The 13,353-nt window shown below is 41.2% G+C and overlaps 3 protein-coding genes and 1 long non-coding RNA gene across 4 annotated transcripts; 1 reads left to right on the top strand and 3 right to left on the bottom strand.

The window, feature by feature from the left end:
• Positions 1-464: 464 nt before the first annotated feature.
• On the bottom strand, positions 465-1,850 carry dusp29 (dual specificity phosphatase 29). The gene is made up of 4 exons (XM_026178553.2): positions 1,558-1,850; positions 1,204-1,423; positions 888-1,111; positions 465-800 (listed from the first exon to the last, which is right to left on the bottom strand). The coding sequence occupies exons 2-4, from the start codon at positions 1,383-1,385 to the stop codon at positions 586-588; spliced, it is 621 nt and encodes a 206-aa protein (XP_026034338.1). The 5' UTR covers positions 1,386-1,423; positions 1,558-1,850; the 3' UTR covers positions 465-585.
• A 2,479-nt stretch (positions 1,851-4,329) lies between these two features.
• Positions 4,330-6,058, bottom strand: LOC113028353 (dual specificity phosphatase 29-like). Its single transcript, XM_026178552.2, has 3 exons — positions 5,691-6,058; positions 5,247-5,464; positions 4,330-4,651 (listed from the first exon to the last, which is right to left on the bottom strand). The coding sequence occupies exons 1-3, from the start codon at positions 5,816-5,818 to the stop codon at positions 4,464-4,466; spliced, it is 534 nt and encodes a 177-aa protein (XP_026034337.2). The 5' UTR covers positions 5,819-6,058; the 3' UTR covers positions 4,330-4,463.
• Positions 6,059-8,028: 1,970 nt separating this feature from the next.
• On the bottom strand, positions 8,029-11,012 carry LOC113028352 (dual specificity protein phosphatase 13B-like). Its single transcript, XM_026178551.2, has 3 exons — positions 10,834-11,012; positions 9,013-9,233; positions 8,029-8,273 (listed from the first exon to the last, which is right to left on the bottom strand). The coding sequence occupies exons 1-3, from the start codon at positions 10,986-10,988 to the stop codon at positions 8,053-8,055; spliced, it is 597 nt and encodes a 198-aa protein (XP_026034336.1). The 5' UTR covers positions 10,989-11,012; the 3' UTR covers positions 8,029-8,052.
• On the top strand, positions 9,624-11,106 carry LOC145430283 (uncharacterized). The gene is made up of 3 exons (XR_013910753.1): positions 9,624-9,757; positions 9,901-9,947; positions 10,849-11,106. It is a non-coding gene; the product is annotated as an uncharacterized LOC145430283 (long non-coding RNA).
• Positions 11,107-13,353: the final 2,247 nt, after the last annotated feature.

Raw genomic sequence — 13,353 nt, 5'->3', positions numbered from 1 at the left:
TCCCCACTTTGCTCTTGTCTGTTCCAGTGTTTTTAGAAAGTTTTAGTCTTTTTCTAACTAAACTGTCAAGACCTTTGACATTTAACATGCTAATGGATTCCTGCAGAGTCTGAGATCTAGCTCTTCGAGGTTTTTGTTTGCAATTTCTCTGACATGTCTGTGAATTTACCAGGACATCAGCTCCCAGGAAGATGTTGTGAACAATACTTCTCACTGTACAATGATGGACTCTTAGGTTGCATGGAAAAAAGCCTCATAACTGTTCTGAGATTGATGGGCAGCAACAGTTGCTGATGTCGTTCCTCCTTGGCATTGTGTTAACGCACAGCTGAATGCCTCCAGACCAACAAACCGCCCATACTTCTGTTTTTATAGAGGTGCTCAAATTGCTGATGATTAGCAGCACCTGGTTGCTACTTACCCCTGACTTTACTTTTATTCCTATGGAAGCAGTAAAGCTGTACTTAGTTTTAATAGGACTTTATTTTTTTCACATGGCTGTAACTCCTAGCATGACGAAGTCTTAATGGCTGGGATTTGACTTAGTCTCCGCTGACTTTAGTCTCAGACTGATCAGCCACACAATCAGCTTTCCCCTGCAGATTCCCCCCTTTTCTCCAAGAGGTGCTGATCCAGCTCTCGCAGCTGCTTCAAAAAGCCCCAGTTAGGGATGATACGCCTGCGTTTTTTTACGTGCTCTATGGCGTCGACCACCGTCATGTTCTCACAGATCATGAGATAGGCGAGGAAAAGTGTGGCGGACCGACTCCTTCCCATCACGCAGTGCACCAGCAGTTTATCTGCAGACGAATCGGAGAACAGATTCACGGCATGTTTTAGGCAATTTTCAGCCAAAATATTAGTTTTTTCCTGTGCAGCTGTCTTACTCTGAGGATTGCTCAGTGTCTTCTCAATAAACTGGGCAGCGGAGAAAAAATACTGGCTGAGGTCAAAGGTTGCGACGTCTTCTGCTACTACACCATAGTATACAATGTCCATGTCACTGTAGTAGCCAGCTCCAGTGTCCACGTTGTTCCATGTCCCCTCTGCTGCATTCAGGATGTGCGTAATTCCCAGCTTCTTCAGTGTGTACTTGTCCTTTGCAGTGTCCCTACAAGAAGCCAGTGTCAGTATCATTTTAATCCTGTTATTTTTATTCAGTTTAGACATTTTATGCTTTTATAAAACCTTTTTCTTACTTACTCATCGCCAATAAAGACATTAGGCCAAACCTCGTTGACATGAGTGTAAGCCACACTCCCTCGGTTGAGGATTTTCTCCAACTCATAGCCCCCAGGTGTGGAATAATCATCCACTGGACTGGATTCTTCAGCTGCCCGAGTAACATTTATCTTTGTGCCAGTCTTCGACTCGCGAGAAGCCATTTTCTTACCGTGGCTTCCTCTCACACATGATTTATTTGCTTAAGGAGAAAAAGAAATGCCACACTTGCTTCTTTATTTTTTCTTATATTCCTCCACCCCTCAAACTACTGTCATAAAAAAAGCACAGTTTTTGCTTTTTTTGTTTTTCACATGCATCTTCAGCAGCACTCACCCGGAGATTGAAGTCCTTCGTTTTTCTTCCCGGGAATTCGGTTTTCATCATTCTGGCAGCTGGTTGTGAAGCAGCCCTTGAAGGCAGAACATGGTAAGGTTTTAGTTCTGGCAGGCTCAAGTCAGGGCACAGATTGTATAACCGCTCTGTGACGGGCATCAAATGCAGAGGATATTTTTAGGGCTGTGATGTGGCGGGCCTCTGACCTTTGCTGCCACGTTCTCTGCCTGTGGGGAAAACTTCCACCCAGCCAGTCCCTGCCATCCACTTCTGAACACACAACTTTAATCTCTGCTGCTGGCAGGAAGCTGTGCTTATCCAAACTTTGCACTTGCCAAAGGATACCCATATTCACTGGAGTAAACAGGGCACTCTGAGCTTTTGCTCAACCGTACGAGCGAGTCCTTGAAATTGTGTCAGTCTCTCTTAGCCTTTCTGCATATCTTCAGACGCTGGGAGAAGCTGTGTAAGCGAAGCCTCACAACACCCGTTAAGGATGTTCAGCATCTTCTGGAGCCTCTCGGGGGCCAAAAGAGAACTGAAATGTGTCAGACTGTTAGACAGATGAGGTTTTTCGCAAGATGGCACACGTCTTTGATTCCCCATTATATGATATGCACAGTCCATTCAGTGATCTAAATGCAAGCCCCCAAAGTGAGAGTGTGATGATGGCTGTATTGCAGGATGGCTAGATGAAGCTGCTAACATGTCAGACAGAGTTTTCACACCATCAAACTCCTTTATTTTTCCCTCATATCTTCCTACTCTGCCATCATTCATTCTGACAGTGAAATCATTAAACCTGTGATATCCAATTCCTTTTATTTTGACAGCATCTGTCTCCCAGCGAGCTCTGGAGAGCATCTCTTATTAAGATGGCTTCAGTGTTTCATCTCTTTTCAAAGTCTGACCTGAATCTGTATACATGCTCAGAAAGCACGCTGGCATATTTTTGTCATCTTGTATCAAGACTCTTTAGACACATCACAGTTTTAACTGTACGTCACTGGATTGTAGCAGTTAGGACGCAGTATTTTGAGAAATGTGAATAAGTAAGTGGAGCATTGTTTATTTATAAGCATGCACTGTCTGTGTGTTGTTCCAGTACAGCAGGGGTCTTGATCTTGATTGTGCTGCGCTTAAGACGTGAGCCTAAAGGCCCATGCCGCTGTTTTTTTGCACATTTAGCTCCTTGCGTGCTTTGCCTTACCGGTGAACAGGTCAAGTATGAAGAAGTGGAGAGGAAGATGTTCAGATTTAAAATCTGAATATAATACAGATTAATATAACACAAATATTTGCTTTTTTTTGTAATTTGCCCTAGTCTGTTGAGATCTAAAGTCTGTAGCACTTTGTGCCAGTGATCAGGAGCAGAGATAAGAGGTGGCCAAGGGTGGCCCTGGCCCCCACAGAGTTTGTAGGTCACAGAAAAGTCTGGCTACCCCAAACACAACACACACTTTTTGCAAAATGATTTGTCTTCTGTTGTTGTTCCTACAATAAACAACAGCTTTTTTTTGTTTTTAATTAATCAAGGGTTATCGAAATATAAAGGAATGTTATATAGTACTGTGCAAAAGTCTTGAGCCATGCCTTCCTTTTTTAACTTGAAAATTGAAAATGGGAACTGCGTGCAGTGAAACATTTGCACACTGAAACGTGCAAACATACATGGAAATATAGTATTTAAGGCAAAAACGGAATTCCAATGAGCTTCAAAGTATTTGGTATTTAGTCTTTGACACAGTCTGAACAATCTAAGAAAGTCTTCTTGTCAAATCGTCTCCAGGCCTCTTGAAGGACATTCAAAGCTCTTCTTTGGATTCTGGCTGCTATTTAGTCTGTTCTCTGTCAAGATGATCCCACACTGCTTCAATAATGTTGAGGTCTGGGGAGGACCAATGTCATGACTGTATTTTTCTCTACGGATATGCTTTTGCTACATTTTACTACTTTTCCCTCATCCTGACTGGTCACAGCAGATGGCTGCTCTCCACAAACTGGTTTTGTCCATGATTTCCTCTTAAAAAGGAGGTTTCTTTCTCCAAGTGCTTGCACAGAGATCTGTGGCTCATCGGGTTAATGTGTGTCATTTTGAAGGGTGTTTATCTTGCAATATAAAACACTATTGTTAATAAATAAAGAGTAGTTTATTATTAATAACAATAATAGCAAAGAACCATCACTTTTTGTGACGTGTATGGCACTGTTTGAGCTGTGTAGTCCGCCATAGTGAGCAGTAATTGTGCATTCATTTTTATTAAAATTATATAATATTTTAAAATTTAGTCTAATCATAAACAGCATTATATTACAATATGAGCTTTTGAAGCAATCAATTACACAGCTCATGCATGAGTGGGCTAATTGACTTTCATACGTTTCAATTATGGAAAACTGAGAAAAAAAGAAATCACCCAGAAATCTGGAGTGATGGATTCTGGTTTGTAAAATGGAGAATTGTAGTGTGAAAAACACAAAGAGATTAAAAAATAAGGCTTGAAATAGTCTTGTCTCAAATACAATGAGGTTCCGTTTGTGTCAAAAATGAACCGAACATGACAGGATTGAAGTCTTTTTAACTTTCAGCTAACTTTATTTTAGTGTTGACAAACCCTTTCTGACAGGCAGACTGTCTGTGCTGATCGCTCACCTGACAAAACATTTGTCTGTCAGTTCTACTTTGTGCTCTGCATGTTGTGTGTTTAAGTGTGCTATTATGAATGCTGATGTATCGCTTGACTAAGCTAAGCAAAATCCCATCAAGCCAAGTTGGATTACATGGTGCTTTAATTCACTTAAGATGCGAGTGCCCGAAGCCACCCAAATGGAGCCACCAGGACGATTTCATCTGCACAGATAATGCCAACTATGAAACTGTCCCCTTTTTGGCGTTATGTGCTCTACTACGTGAATAGGGATGAGTCCAGCTCGCGGAGCTGTTTCAGAAATCCAACATTTGGGAGGATGTTTCTGTGCCGGCACACAACCTCCACAGCCTCCACCAGTGTGAGCCTTTCTTTGATCATGAGGAAGGCCAGCGTAAGAGCTGCCGAGCGGCTGATTCCCCGAGCGCAGTGGACGAGCACCTTCCCTGCACGGACAAAAGGCAGACTCTAAAATAAGCTGCGAATTCTGCGGCTCGTTGGGTTAAACACAAACAACAAAGGGATTAATTACAACTGTGGGCTCAGCTCACGGTGTAACAGTCACAAAAGGTTCTTTTCACAGCAGAAATGATGACATATGATGGCACACACACAGGTGCTGTCATAGCATTAATAGTGTTTACGTGTCCCTGTAGTAACTGCTCACAACTTTAACTCTCTTTACCATTTTAAATTGATTTTATTTCAAATTATTGTTCTTCTAAATGTTTGTGCAATGGGGAAAAATAGAAGCCTTACATTTTTAAAATAAAAGTTAAAAATAATAAAACATTGTGAAATTATTTTAGATTATACAGAGCAGCTGGAGTCTCCGCACACGACCCAGACGCAAAGGCAATTATTTATGTTTTCATGCATTTAAATATGTGCAACAAAACATAAAATATCATTATTATTTATCATTTTTCAGCTTGATGATGCATCATTTTTCTATATTAGGATGTGTTGGACTGTAACATATTATTAAAGCTCAATCCTTATGTGTTTATTTTGTCATGTGTTGCTAAAATAGACTGGTACCTTTTTGGCTCAGAGCACCATGAATAAAATCAGCAGTCTCACTGAAGAAAGGGCTCAAGTCAAAATCTTTACAGTCTGGTGCTTCTACTCCGTGATACAGTATGCTGGCGTCTGCGTAGAAACCTGGCCCGGTGTCAATGTGCTGGGGGCCATCTGCAGCATTCACCACGTGTGTTATTTCCAGTTTTGCTAACAGGGTTTTATCCCGAGCTGCAGCTCTGTAAATGACACAGGAGAGGCTATGAGAAATGTCATTTTTAGCAATTTTTCTCGCCTGTGTGCAGCTCCGGAAGCATATGTGTGTAAATGCATCACCGGTGACTCAAATGTACAGATTTTATATTTGTCCCATCAGTTGGCCAAATACACTTGTTTGCAGCGACAGTTTCACAATCAGATCACCATATTGCAGTTAGGGGCCCCCAAAGTGAGAATGTCACTTACGCATCTCCGATGTAGAGGTTGGGCCAAACCTCGTTGACAGCTCCAGTGGGGCGTCTGTTCTTCAACAGAAGGCTGAGCAGATCGCAGGTGGGTGGTGTCTGATACTTTGGCTCCTCCTTTGAGGTCATATCTGTATCTCTCTCACCTCAGTGTTTTTATATAATTATCACTTTCACTCAACTCAGTACATAGATAAATAACTTTGCAAGATACTTTATGTTCCAGGATGCAAATGTTGATTATTACTGCTGTCCTGCTGGTGTTTCTTGCTGCAGGCTTTTGAGACAAACCAACAGCGAATACTAACCTTACTGGTGCGGCTCGCGCTGTTTTACATCTGAGCTGGATATCAGTGTTGTTTTGAGGCTGAGCCCCACTGGAACGAGACAGCTGAACATACCAGAGACTGGGCACAAGCAGTGTGGACTATTTATTCCTCAGATGACTGTGACAGAAGCCAGGCTGCTTGTGCTGTGATAAATTCGACTACTGAGCCGTTGCAGTTTTAATGGTTGTAATAGTGCAAGTGATCCAAAACATGGTGGGGAATTAATGTCAGGTTGCCACGCTGAACGAGCTCAAACCACAGTTTGAGCTCAAACCACAGTTTGAGCTATTGCAGATGGTGTTGCTGTGTCTCTTTATTTTAAATCATCTGACGAGAATAAATGAATGACTTCCTATTTTGCCTGATGTCGTCGTCAACAAACTATTAAAGTCCCGTCTTTGATTGCATAGGTTGCTCCTGTCATTATGAAGAACACAAAGATTATATAAGCTATACTGAGAGTTGAATTTCTGGAGTGAAGGTCTGAGTCAGTATGTTAAGGATAATTTAAACTGCTGAGAGAAGCGAACCACACTGTGCTGTTGACAAGACAATCTTTAGGAAAGCGTACATTTAGCAGCTGCTTTTAAACTCTCCATCATATTTCATGAACTTCATTAGAAAACTGAGTTTTCTGATGGTAAAGTCTGACTTTAAAAAAGTTTTAAAGAAAGTTCATGAAAATACAAAATAAATTCCTCACGTTTCTGTGTGTGCATTCCATATTATATAGACTAAACAAAATAATAGATGTTTTACAGGTGCAGTAGTAAATATTGGACGGGCAGAAAAAAAAGAAGAAAGAAGAAACTATTTACAAAACTCTGTACACACTGACTGTTTTCATAGGAATTACGAGGTTAGGGCAGCAGCCAGGTGCTGCTAATCAAATGGATTTGATTAACTGATCATCAGCAGTGCAAGCGCCTCTGTAAAAGCAGGGCTTTGGCAGGCTTGTGTTAACACAATGCCACAGTCTTCTCAGCAAATTCGGTACAATGCTCGGGGAAGCCTCAGGAAACTCAAGATTTACGTCTCAGACTCCACAGGGCTCAGTTAGGAAAGTAAATGTTAAACTTCATGAAGGCAAATTTTGAAGAAAGGCTGAACAAAAGTGTTTAGAAAGGCTGTCAGCAGAAAACCTCTTTTCTGTCTGGAAACCTGTGGAACAATGTCTGGTGATGTTTGTCCATAATCCACTGCAGCAGAAAACTGAACACAGCATATCAGCACAAAACTTCATATCTATTGTGAAGCACAGTGGTGGAGGGCTGATAATTTGGGCTTGTCTTGCAGCCTCGGGACATGTACACCTTTCAGTCATTAAGCTGAGCTTGAACTCCTCTACCAAATTATTCTAAAATCAAATATGAGACTGTCTGTCTGATGGCTAAAGGTTGGCTGAAACCAGACAATGATTCCAAGCACAAGAGCAAATCTACATTCAAACGGCTGAAAAAGAAAAGAATGAAAGTGCTGCGATGGCCCAGTCAAAGGGCTGTATTTGACTGTATTTGTTAAAGGGCAAGAACTGTAGCATTTGTATGACTCACTGTCAAGTAAACATTGTAGTGTAATCTGTGACTGTATAACTCACTGAGTGCAGTAACTTTTCTGTAGTTTCTCAAACACAAATGTAACTGTTTTGAAGCTTTTTAAAGGCTTTGACTGCAGACAGGAGACACAGGCACAGATGGGGAAGAATTTCAACAGTTAAACACAAATGTAATCTTCTTTGTGTTTTGTGTTAATTCTGATTTTGTAACCTTAAAACCTCACAGTCGTCCTTTTGTGTCATACTTTTGGGTATTTTGAGCTGATAATTTAAGCACGTTTTGTTCATATAACTTAATTGTTAATGTTTAAAAATCACTCTTCATCAGGTTATTAAATTTTCTTACCTTGAAGCCCTTTAAATACAGCTGAAGTACCTGTTCATTACAAAAACATTATCACTGTAATAGCTTTTTAACACTCAGATATGGACAGGGGTCAAAAATATTATCCAAATTTATGGGCCGAAGGATTTTATTTTTACGTCCGCCCGTTGAAGCTCCTGGATAATCCCTGGCAGTGGAGCTTTGTGTCCAGTGCTCGGAGCTGCTCCAAGAACCCGTTATTGGGAGAAATGTTCCTGTTGGCGCCCACAGCTTTGATGGCGTCCACCAGAGTCATGTTCTCATGGATCATCAGGTAAGCCAGAACCAAGGTGGATGAGCGGCTGAGGCCCATTGCACAGTGGACGAAGACTTTACCTGCCAGTCAGAAGGCAGAAAATCAGACTTCCTGTGGATCATTTCAGAACGCAGCAGCCCACCAGCCTACAGCAATCAGTGGATTATTGTTGTAAAGTTTGTTCTAAATATCTAATTTGTAACTCCTCTGTGGATTAAAAACCGTGCACATCACAGGGAGGAGTACTTCTTACTCCCGACTAAAAGTTTTCAACAATGTTGCAACAAATGTTTCTACACACGGTAATCCCTGGTTCCTTATCAGGCCTGAGGATTAGGGCGCAGAGGAGCGCGTAATTGAACTGTCTTGGCTTCTGTGTATTTCTGCCGGGGATTACTGTAGGCCCCGCCACACACTGGAGCCCCCGATCAGCCAGCATGTGAAGAAGGAGGCCTCATCTTATTACTGTCATGTCAGATACTGACTTCACTTTGCATAACGGGCCAGGAAAGCACAGGCCACAAACATAATTGTGTAATTTCCATGTCCAATAAAAGTGTTGCTTACAAATTGCCAGGGCAATCCATTTAAAACCAATTTTCCTGGCCGAGGTCTGAGCTTATGAGAAGATTACCATGGGGGAAAGATATTAGCTTGATATTATGTTTAGTGTTTGATTTGCATTTTAATGACTGATACAACTGGGGTCTGCTGTAAATGGGAATTGACTGACAAATGTTTCTCTGCCTTGGCTCGTCTTCCCCGAGTTAATGTGTGAAAACGATGAAGGATACCTTGAGCGCTGTGAGAGCGCCTCACCTGTGGGAGAGCTCAAAGCGCTCTTGATGAAATTGGCCGCTGGGTAAAAGAAGGGACTCAAGTCAAAGGATGGCATGTCAAAAGCTTCGACTCCATGATAAGTGATGGCGGTGTCTCGGTAGAAGCTGGGCCCTGTGTTCACATTGAACTTCCCATCAGCTGCATTAAGCACGTGGGTGATGCGATGAGCCTGGAGAGTCCTTTTGTCTTTGGCTGCGTACCTAAAGGGAAAAATTACAATTATCTCTGCAATCAAACGAGACAAATGATGAGGATAATGCAAAGAAAGCTAACTCGAGGAGAAGAAGGAAGATGGCAGGCAGTGGGGGAAAATGTAGATCATTAGGTTAATTAACTGAATTGTTATAATATTACATTTTATTATGAATGATACAGAGAGACTGCACAGTGCAGTGCACAAGACGCAGTCCCTGTTTTTTGCCCTTTAAGGGGGTATTTTTTTCCTCTGTGGTTACACATATAGTAATGCATATAATATATCTGTCAAATGCCCTACCTTATCCTTCTTAGAGTTTAATCAAGATCCCTTCATGCATGATATGAAAAGTAAAGAGTATGTTGTGATGTGAATCTTATGTTTCACTATATCCCAAAGGTGCTCTATTGGATCAAGATCCGGTGACTGTGGAGGTCATCCGAGTGCAGGGAACTGCTGGAAGCAGCCATCAGAACATGGGTACACTGTGGTCATAAAGGGGTGGACACAGTCAACAACAGTACTCAGGTAGCCTGTGGTGTTTAAATAATTCTCATTTGGTATTTAAGGAGACATAACATTACACTTCCACCAACAACCTGAACTTTTGATGCGAGGCAGGATGGATCTATGCTTCTAATGATTTTTATGTCCAATTCTGACCCCACCAGCCAAATGTTGCAGCAGAAATTGATGCTCATCACGCCAGGCAATATTGGTGAGTCTGTGTGAAGGGTTGCTTTCCTGTTTATAGCAGCCATGAGTGTCACCCAGTGTGGTCTTCTGCTGCTGTGGTCCTTCAGGGTTCCACATGTCATGTGTTCAGAGATGCTCTTCTGCATACCTTAGTTGTAATGAGCTACTGTTACCTTGTTATCAGCTCAAAGCGCTCTTGCCATTATATTCTATATTCTAACTCTTTGGATCAACAAGACGTTTTCTCCCTACGAACTGCCGCTCACAGAATATTTTCTCTGTCAAAACTAGAGACGGTACTGTAATCACAAGACCAGCCCATCTGGCATGTCCTATGCTATGTTCAAAGTCACTTAAATCACTTTTCATCTCCATTATGATGGTCACCTTGAACTTTAGCAGGTCTTGTTGACTATGTCTGTATGCCTAAATGCACTAAGTTGCTATCACTTGATTGGCTGATTAGATAATTGCTAACAATTAGCAGGTGTACCTAAATATTCTATGATGAAGGCAAAAAACTGCCCATGTATCTAAAAATAAAAATAGACAGTATGCTACAAAACAGTATTCATAAAACAGCTACTTTTATTATTGTAAAGTTGGATGTTAGCATGTTAGCATAAGGCTACGACACACTATTCACATGGGCATTAGCACTTGGATGACTGTGTATACAGTTGTGATGAAAGCTTGTTAATGTTTTGCGCATTAGTGTGATAACCAGGTGCTTTTATAAAAAAAAGATCAATTTCAATAATGTAAAAATCATAATGGTGCCTTTAATTACACATGCACTCACAATCTGAGCCCAATTAAGAGAATACTTAATTACTTTATTACAAAAGCCGGTGGAATTATATTTAAACACATTAGCCATAGTGAATCATTTCAGTAACATGTCTCACATGTCTCCGATGTAGATCCCGGGATGAACCTCATCCAGATGGTTACTGGTCCCTTTTTTTGTCCACATAAGTCTCTGAAGCTCTGAAGCTGGGGGGGTTTCATACCGGCCTTCTGCCCCCTCAGGGCTCGCCAGGCAGCTGAGGCCTCTGGGCATGTCTGAATTCTCCACTTCTGCTTTTACAACCTTTCATTAAGAAAAGAAGTGGTCGTTGCCCTGAAATTTGAACCGCGATAAAAACTGAGAACTCAATAAAAGCGTATGTTTTACTGCACTTTGTCCTTTACTATACTTCAAACTTTAAGAAAGATGCTCAAAGAGTTTCAGGGTTCATCTGCATTGCCCATGAATACCAACTAACTCCACTGAAATGCCTAATTGAAATGTACGCATCATCTTAGGAAACACCGAGAAACGACTGCTAAGTGCAGCGTGGGATTATAGCAAGGATCGTTAATTAGCAGGTTTCATATACAGGTCTGTAGCCTTTAAATACAGACTGCAATTATGACAATTAACACATTCCACAGTAGCAAAGGATCATGTGATTGTAAGCTGACCTTATGATGCTCTCATTATTGTATCTATATAGCAGCACTGGATAGATTTATTTATTTCCAGAGATGCAGAAAAATGCCTATAAACCACTTTTCATTTGCTGCAGGCAAGTCTAACCTGTGCATTTACAATTTACACACTGAGCTCTAGAGAGACTCGTACTATGCAAACTGTATGCATTAGCATCCATTTAGGCAGGTGTGTGACTGTGCTTGAGGCTGTGGACGTACAAGCGATGTGTAGGCATTGTTATCGAAAAGAAACTAACAGCAGCCGAGCTTCTTATTTGCATTCTCGCCGCGTGTGGAGACATAATGTTGCTCTCAGGGTTTTGAGACTTTTTGTCGTGTCCACAGGGATGAGTCATTGAGACCAAATCTGTTTTAGTGACCTTTTGTTTCGCTGGTGTGACATATGGAGGTTTACTCAAACATCATGTTGCCTCTATCCATCCCTGCATGTGCATTCGTGTGTGTCACACAGAACACGTGTGCATGAAGGAAATGCTGCATCTAACGCAGTGTAAGCTTCATGCATACGATTGTGTGAGCTAAATGGTGTCTTTGCACAGGTACAACATGCGCCTCGCGTACCTGGAGGCTCTTCTTTCTCCTCATTGATCTATAAGCACAACCCTTTCCTGCCTCCCACACTCAGGGGCAGAGAACTGATTTCCCTGGTGCGCATGTTGAGCTGCAGCACTGCTTTCATACCCTCTCCCCTTAGGCTAACCTGTCCTTCCTGCTCCACTTCTGTGTAATTAAAGATGCTATGTATGGGAAAGTGCCCGCGGTTAACATGGAGGGCAAATAAAAATGGCTTTTTACCTCCTCTGGGCCTCTTCTTGGTGGTTTTATGAATTACACTTCCCTCTTTAGCCTTTCAGATGTGGTTCATCTGGATTTGTGGGCCAATTAATAAAAAAAGAAAGTATCATAATCCGTCAGGCAATGCAGTATCACAGTGAATACTACTTCACAAGTACTCTGTCAACATGTTTATCTTGCAAATAAAGCTATACAGTGCAATAAATCCACACACTTATGAATATACATCGCCTACATTTATCTGTAATCACTTTGTAAGCACACATTGTTGGTTGACACTTGCCTTGGTTGGAAACGTTGCTTTTCATGGCCTCTCTGTACAACAGCTACATGTAGGTCGACAGCACAACTGCCTGTGTTCTCCTTGGTAATCTACCCTGCAACCTTTTTTGCTATTTTAACATCTGAATCTCAGCCCAAAATAATTCTGGCACCATATTCTGCATTCCTTAAAGGTTACCCGAGCTGCCAGCACAGGAGGGAGGATAGGACACGGCTTTTTCAATAGCAAGAAAATTAGATCAGAGCTGCTTGTAGCTGAGTTTAAACCTGACTTCCCTGAGCTTTTTTTCCACTTTGAACTGTGTTTGAATCAACACTCGGTCATTCGATGTAAAAAAAAAAAGTATAGATTATGTTTTTTTCTTGGTGCAATTAAGTGATAGCAGAGATTTTTTTCTTAATTATATCAGCAAAAATGGGAACTTGCAATAAACCCACAATATTGACACTCTGATGAAGTTTTAAAAAGCTAAAAATATATATTTATATTGCAGAAAAATGACACAAATATAGATGGATGAGCAAATACAAACATTTCTTTGTAAAAATGTCTACATTTATTGTATGTTTTTGTAAGTACTGACAAAGTCTATATCTAGAAATTGAACGTATGACTTATAATTCTGTGTATAATACTGTACATTCTTGCTTACTGTGAATGTTTGATTCAGAGAAACATAATAATTCAAAACAGGTCGAAATCATTGGTGTCAAGCTAGATGAATGTGTGTGTACCTTTGCCTCTACAGTTGATTTCATGGGCAATCAAAAGACCTGAAACCTTTTCATGCACAGCAGTGATCAACTGCACTGCCTTGACAAATACACCAAATGAATTTCACACGCTGTGAACA

This window comes from Astatotilapia calliptera, chromosome 8, assembly GCF_964374335.1.
Source record: "Astatotilapia calliptera chromosome 8, fAstCal68.1, whole genome shotgun sequence".
In the NCBI taxonomy this organism is placed as follows: Eukaryota; Metazoa; Chordata; class Actinopteri; order Cichliformes; family Cichlidae; genus Astatotilapia; species Astatotilapia calliptera.
This window is presented reverse-complemented; position numbering and strand designations above follow the sequence as displayed.

Excerpts from the sequence above, each read along its gene's own strand:
- LOC113028352 (XM_026178551.2), bottom strand. The coding sequence starts at position 10,988 with ATGCCCAGAGGCCTCAGCTGCCTGGCGAGCCCTGAGGGGGCAGAAGGC. Across the intron at positions 9,234-10,833 it reads GGGATCTACATCGGAGACAT|GTACGCAGCCAAAGACAAAA; the intron begins GTGAGACATGTT and ends TTTTCCCTTTAG. Across the intron at positions 8,274-9,012 it reads CGCTTTGAGCTCTCCCACAG|GTAAAGTCTTCGTCCACTGT; the intron begins GTGAGGCGCTCT and ends TCTGACTGGCAG.
- dusp29 (XM_026178553.2), bottom strand. The coding sequence starts at position 1,385 with ATGGCTTCTCGCGAGTCGAAGACTGGCACAAAGATAAATGTTACTCGG. Across the intron at positions 1,112-1,203 it reads AATGTCTTTATTGGCGATGA|GGACACTGCAAAGGACAAGT; the intron begins GTAAGTAAGAAA and ends GGCTTCTTGTAG. Across the intron at positions 801-887 it reads GACACTGAGCAATCCTCAGA|ATAAACTGCTGGTGCACTGC; the intron begins GTAAGACAGCTG and ends ATTCGTCTGCAG.
- LOC113028353 (XM_026178552.2), bottom strand. The coding sequence starts at position 5,818 with ATGACCTCAAAGGAGGAGCCAAAGTATCAGACACCACCCACCTGCGAT. Across the intron at positions 5,465-5,690 it reads AACCTCTACATCGGAGATGC|AGCTGCAGCTCGGGATAAAA; the intron begins GTAAGTGACATT and ends TGTCATTTACAG. Across the intron at positions 4,652-5,246 it reads TGGTGCTCTGAGCCAAAAAG|GGAAGGTGCTCGTCCACTGC; the intron begins GTACCAGTCTAT and ends TTGTCCGTGCAG.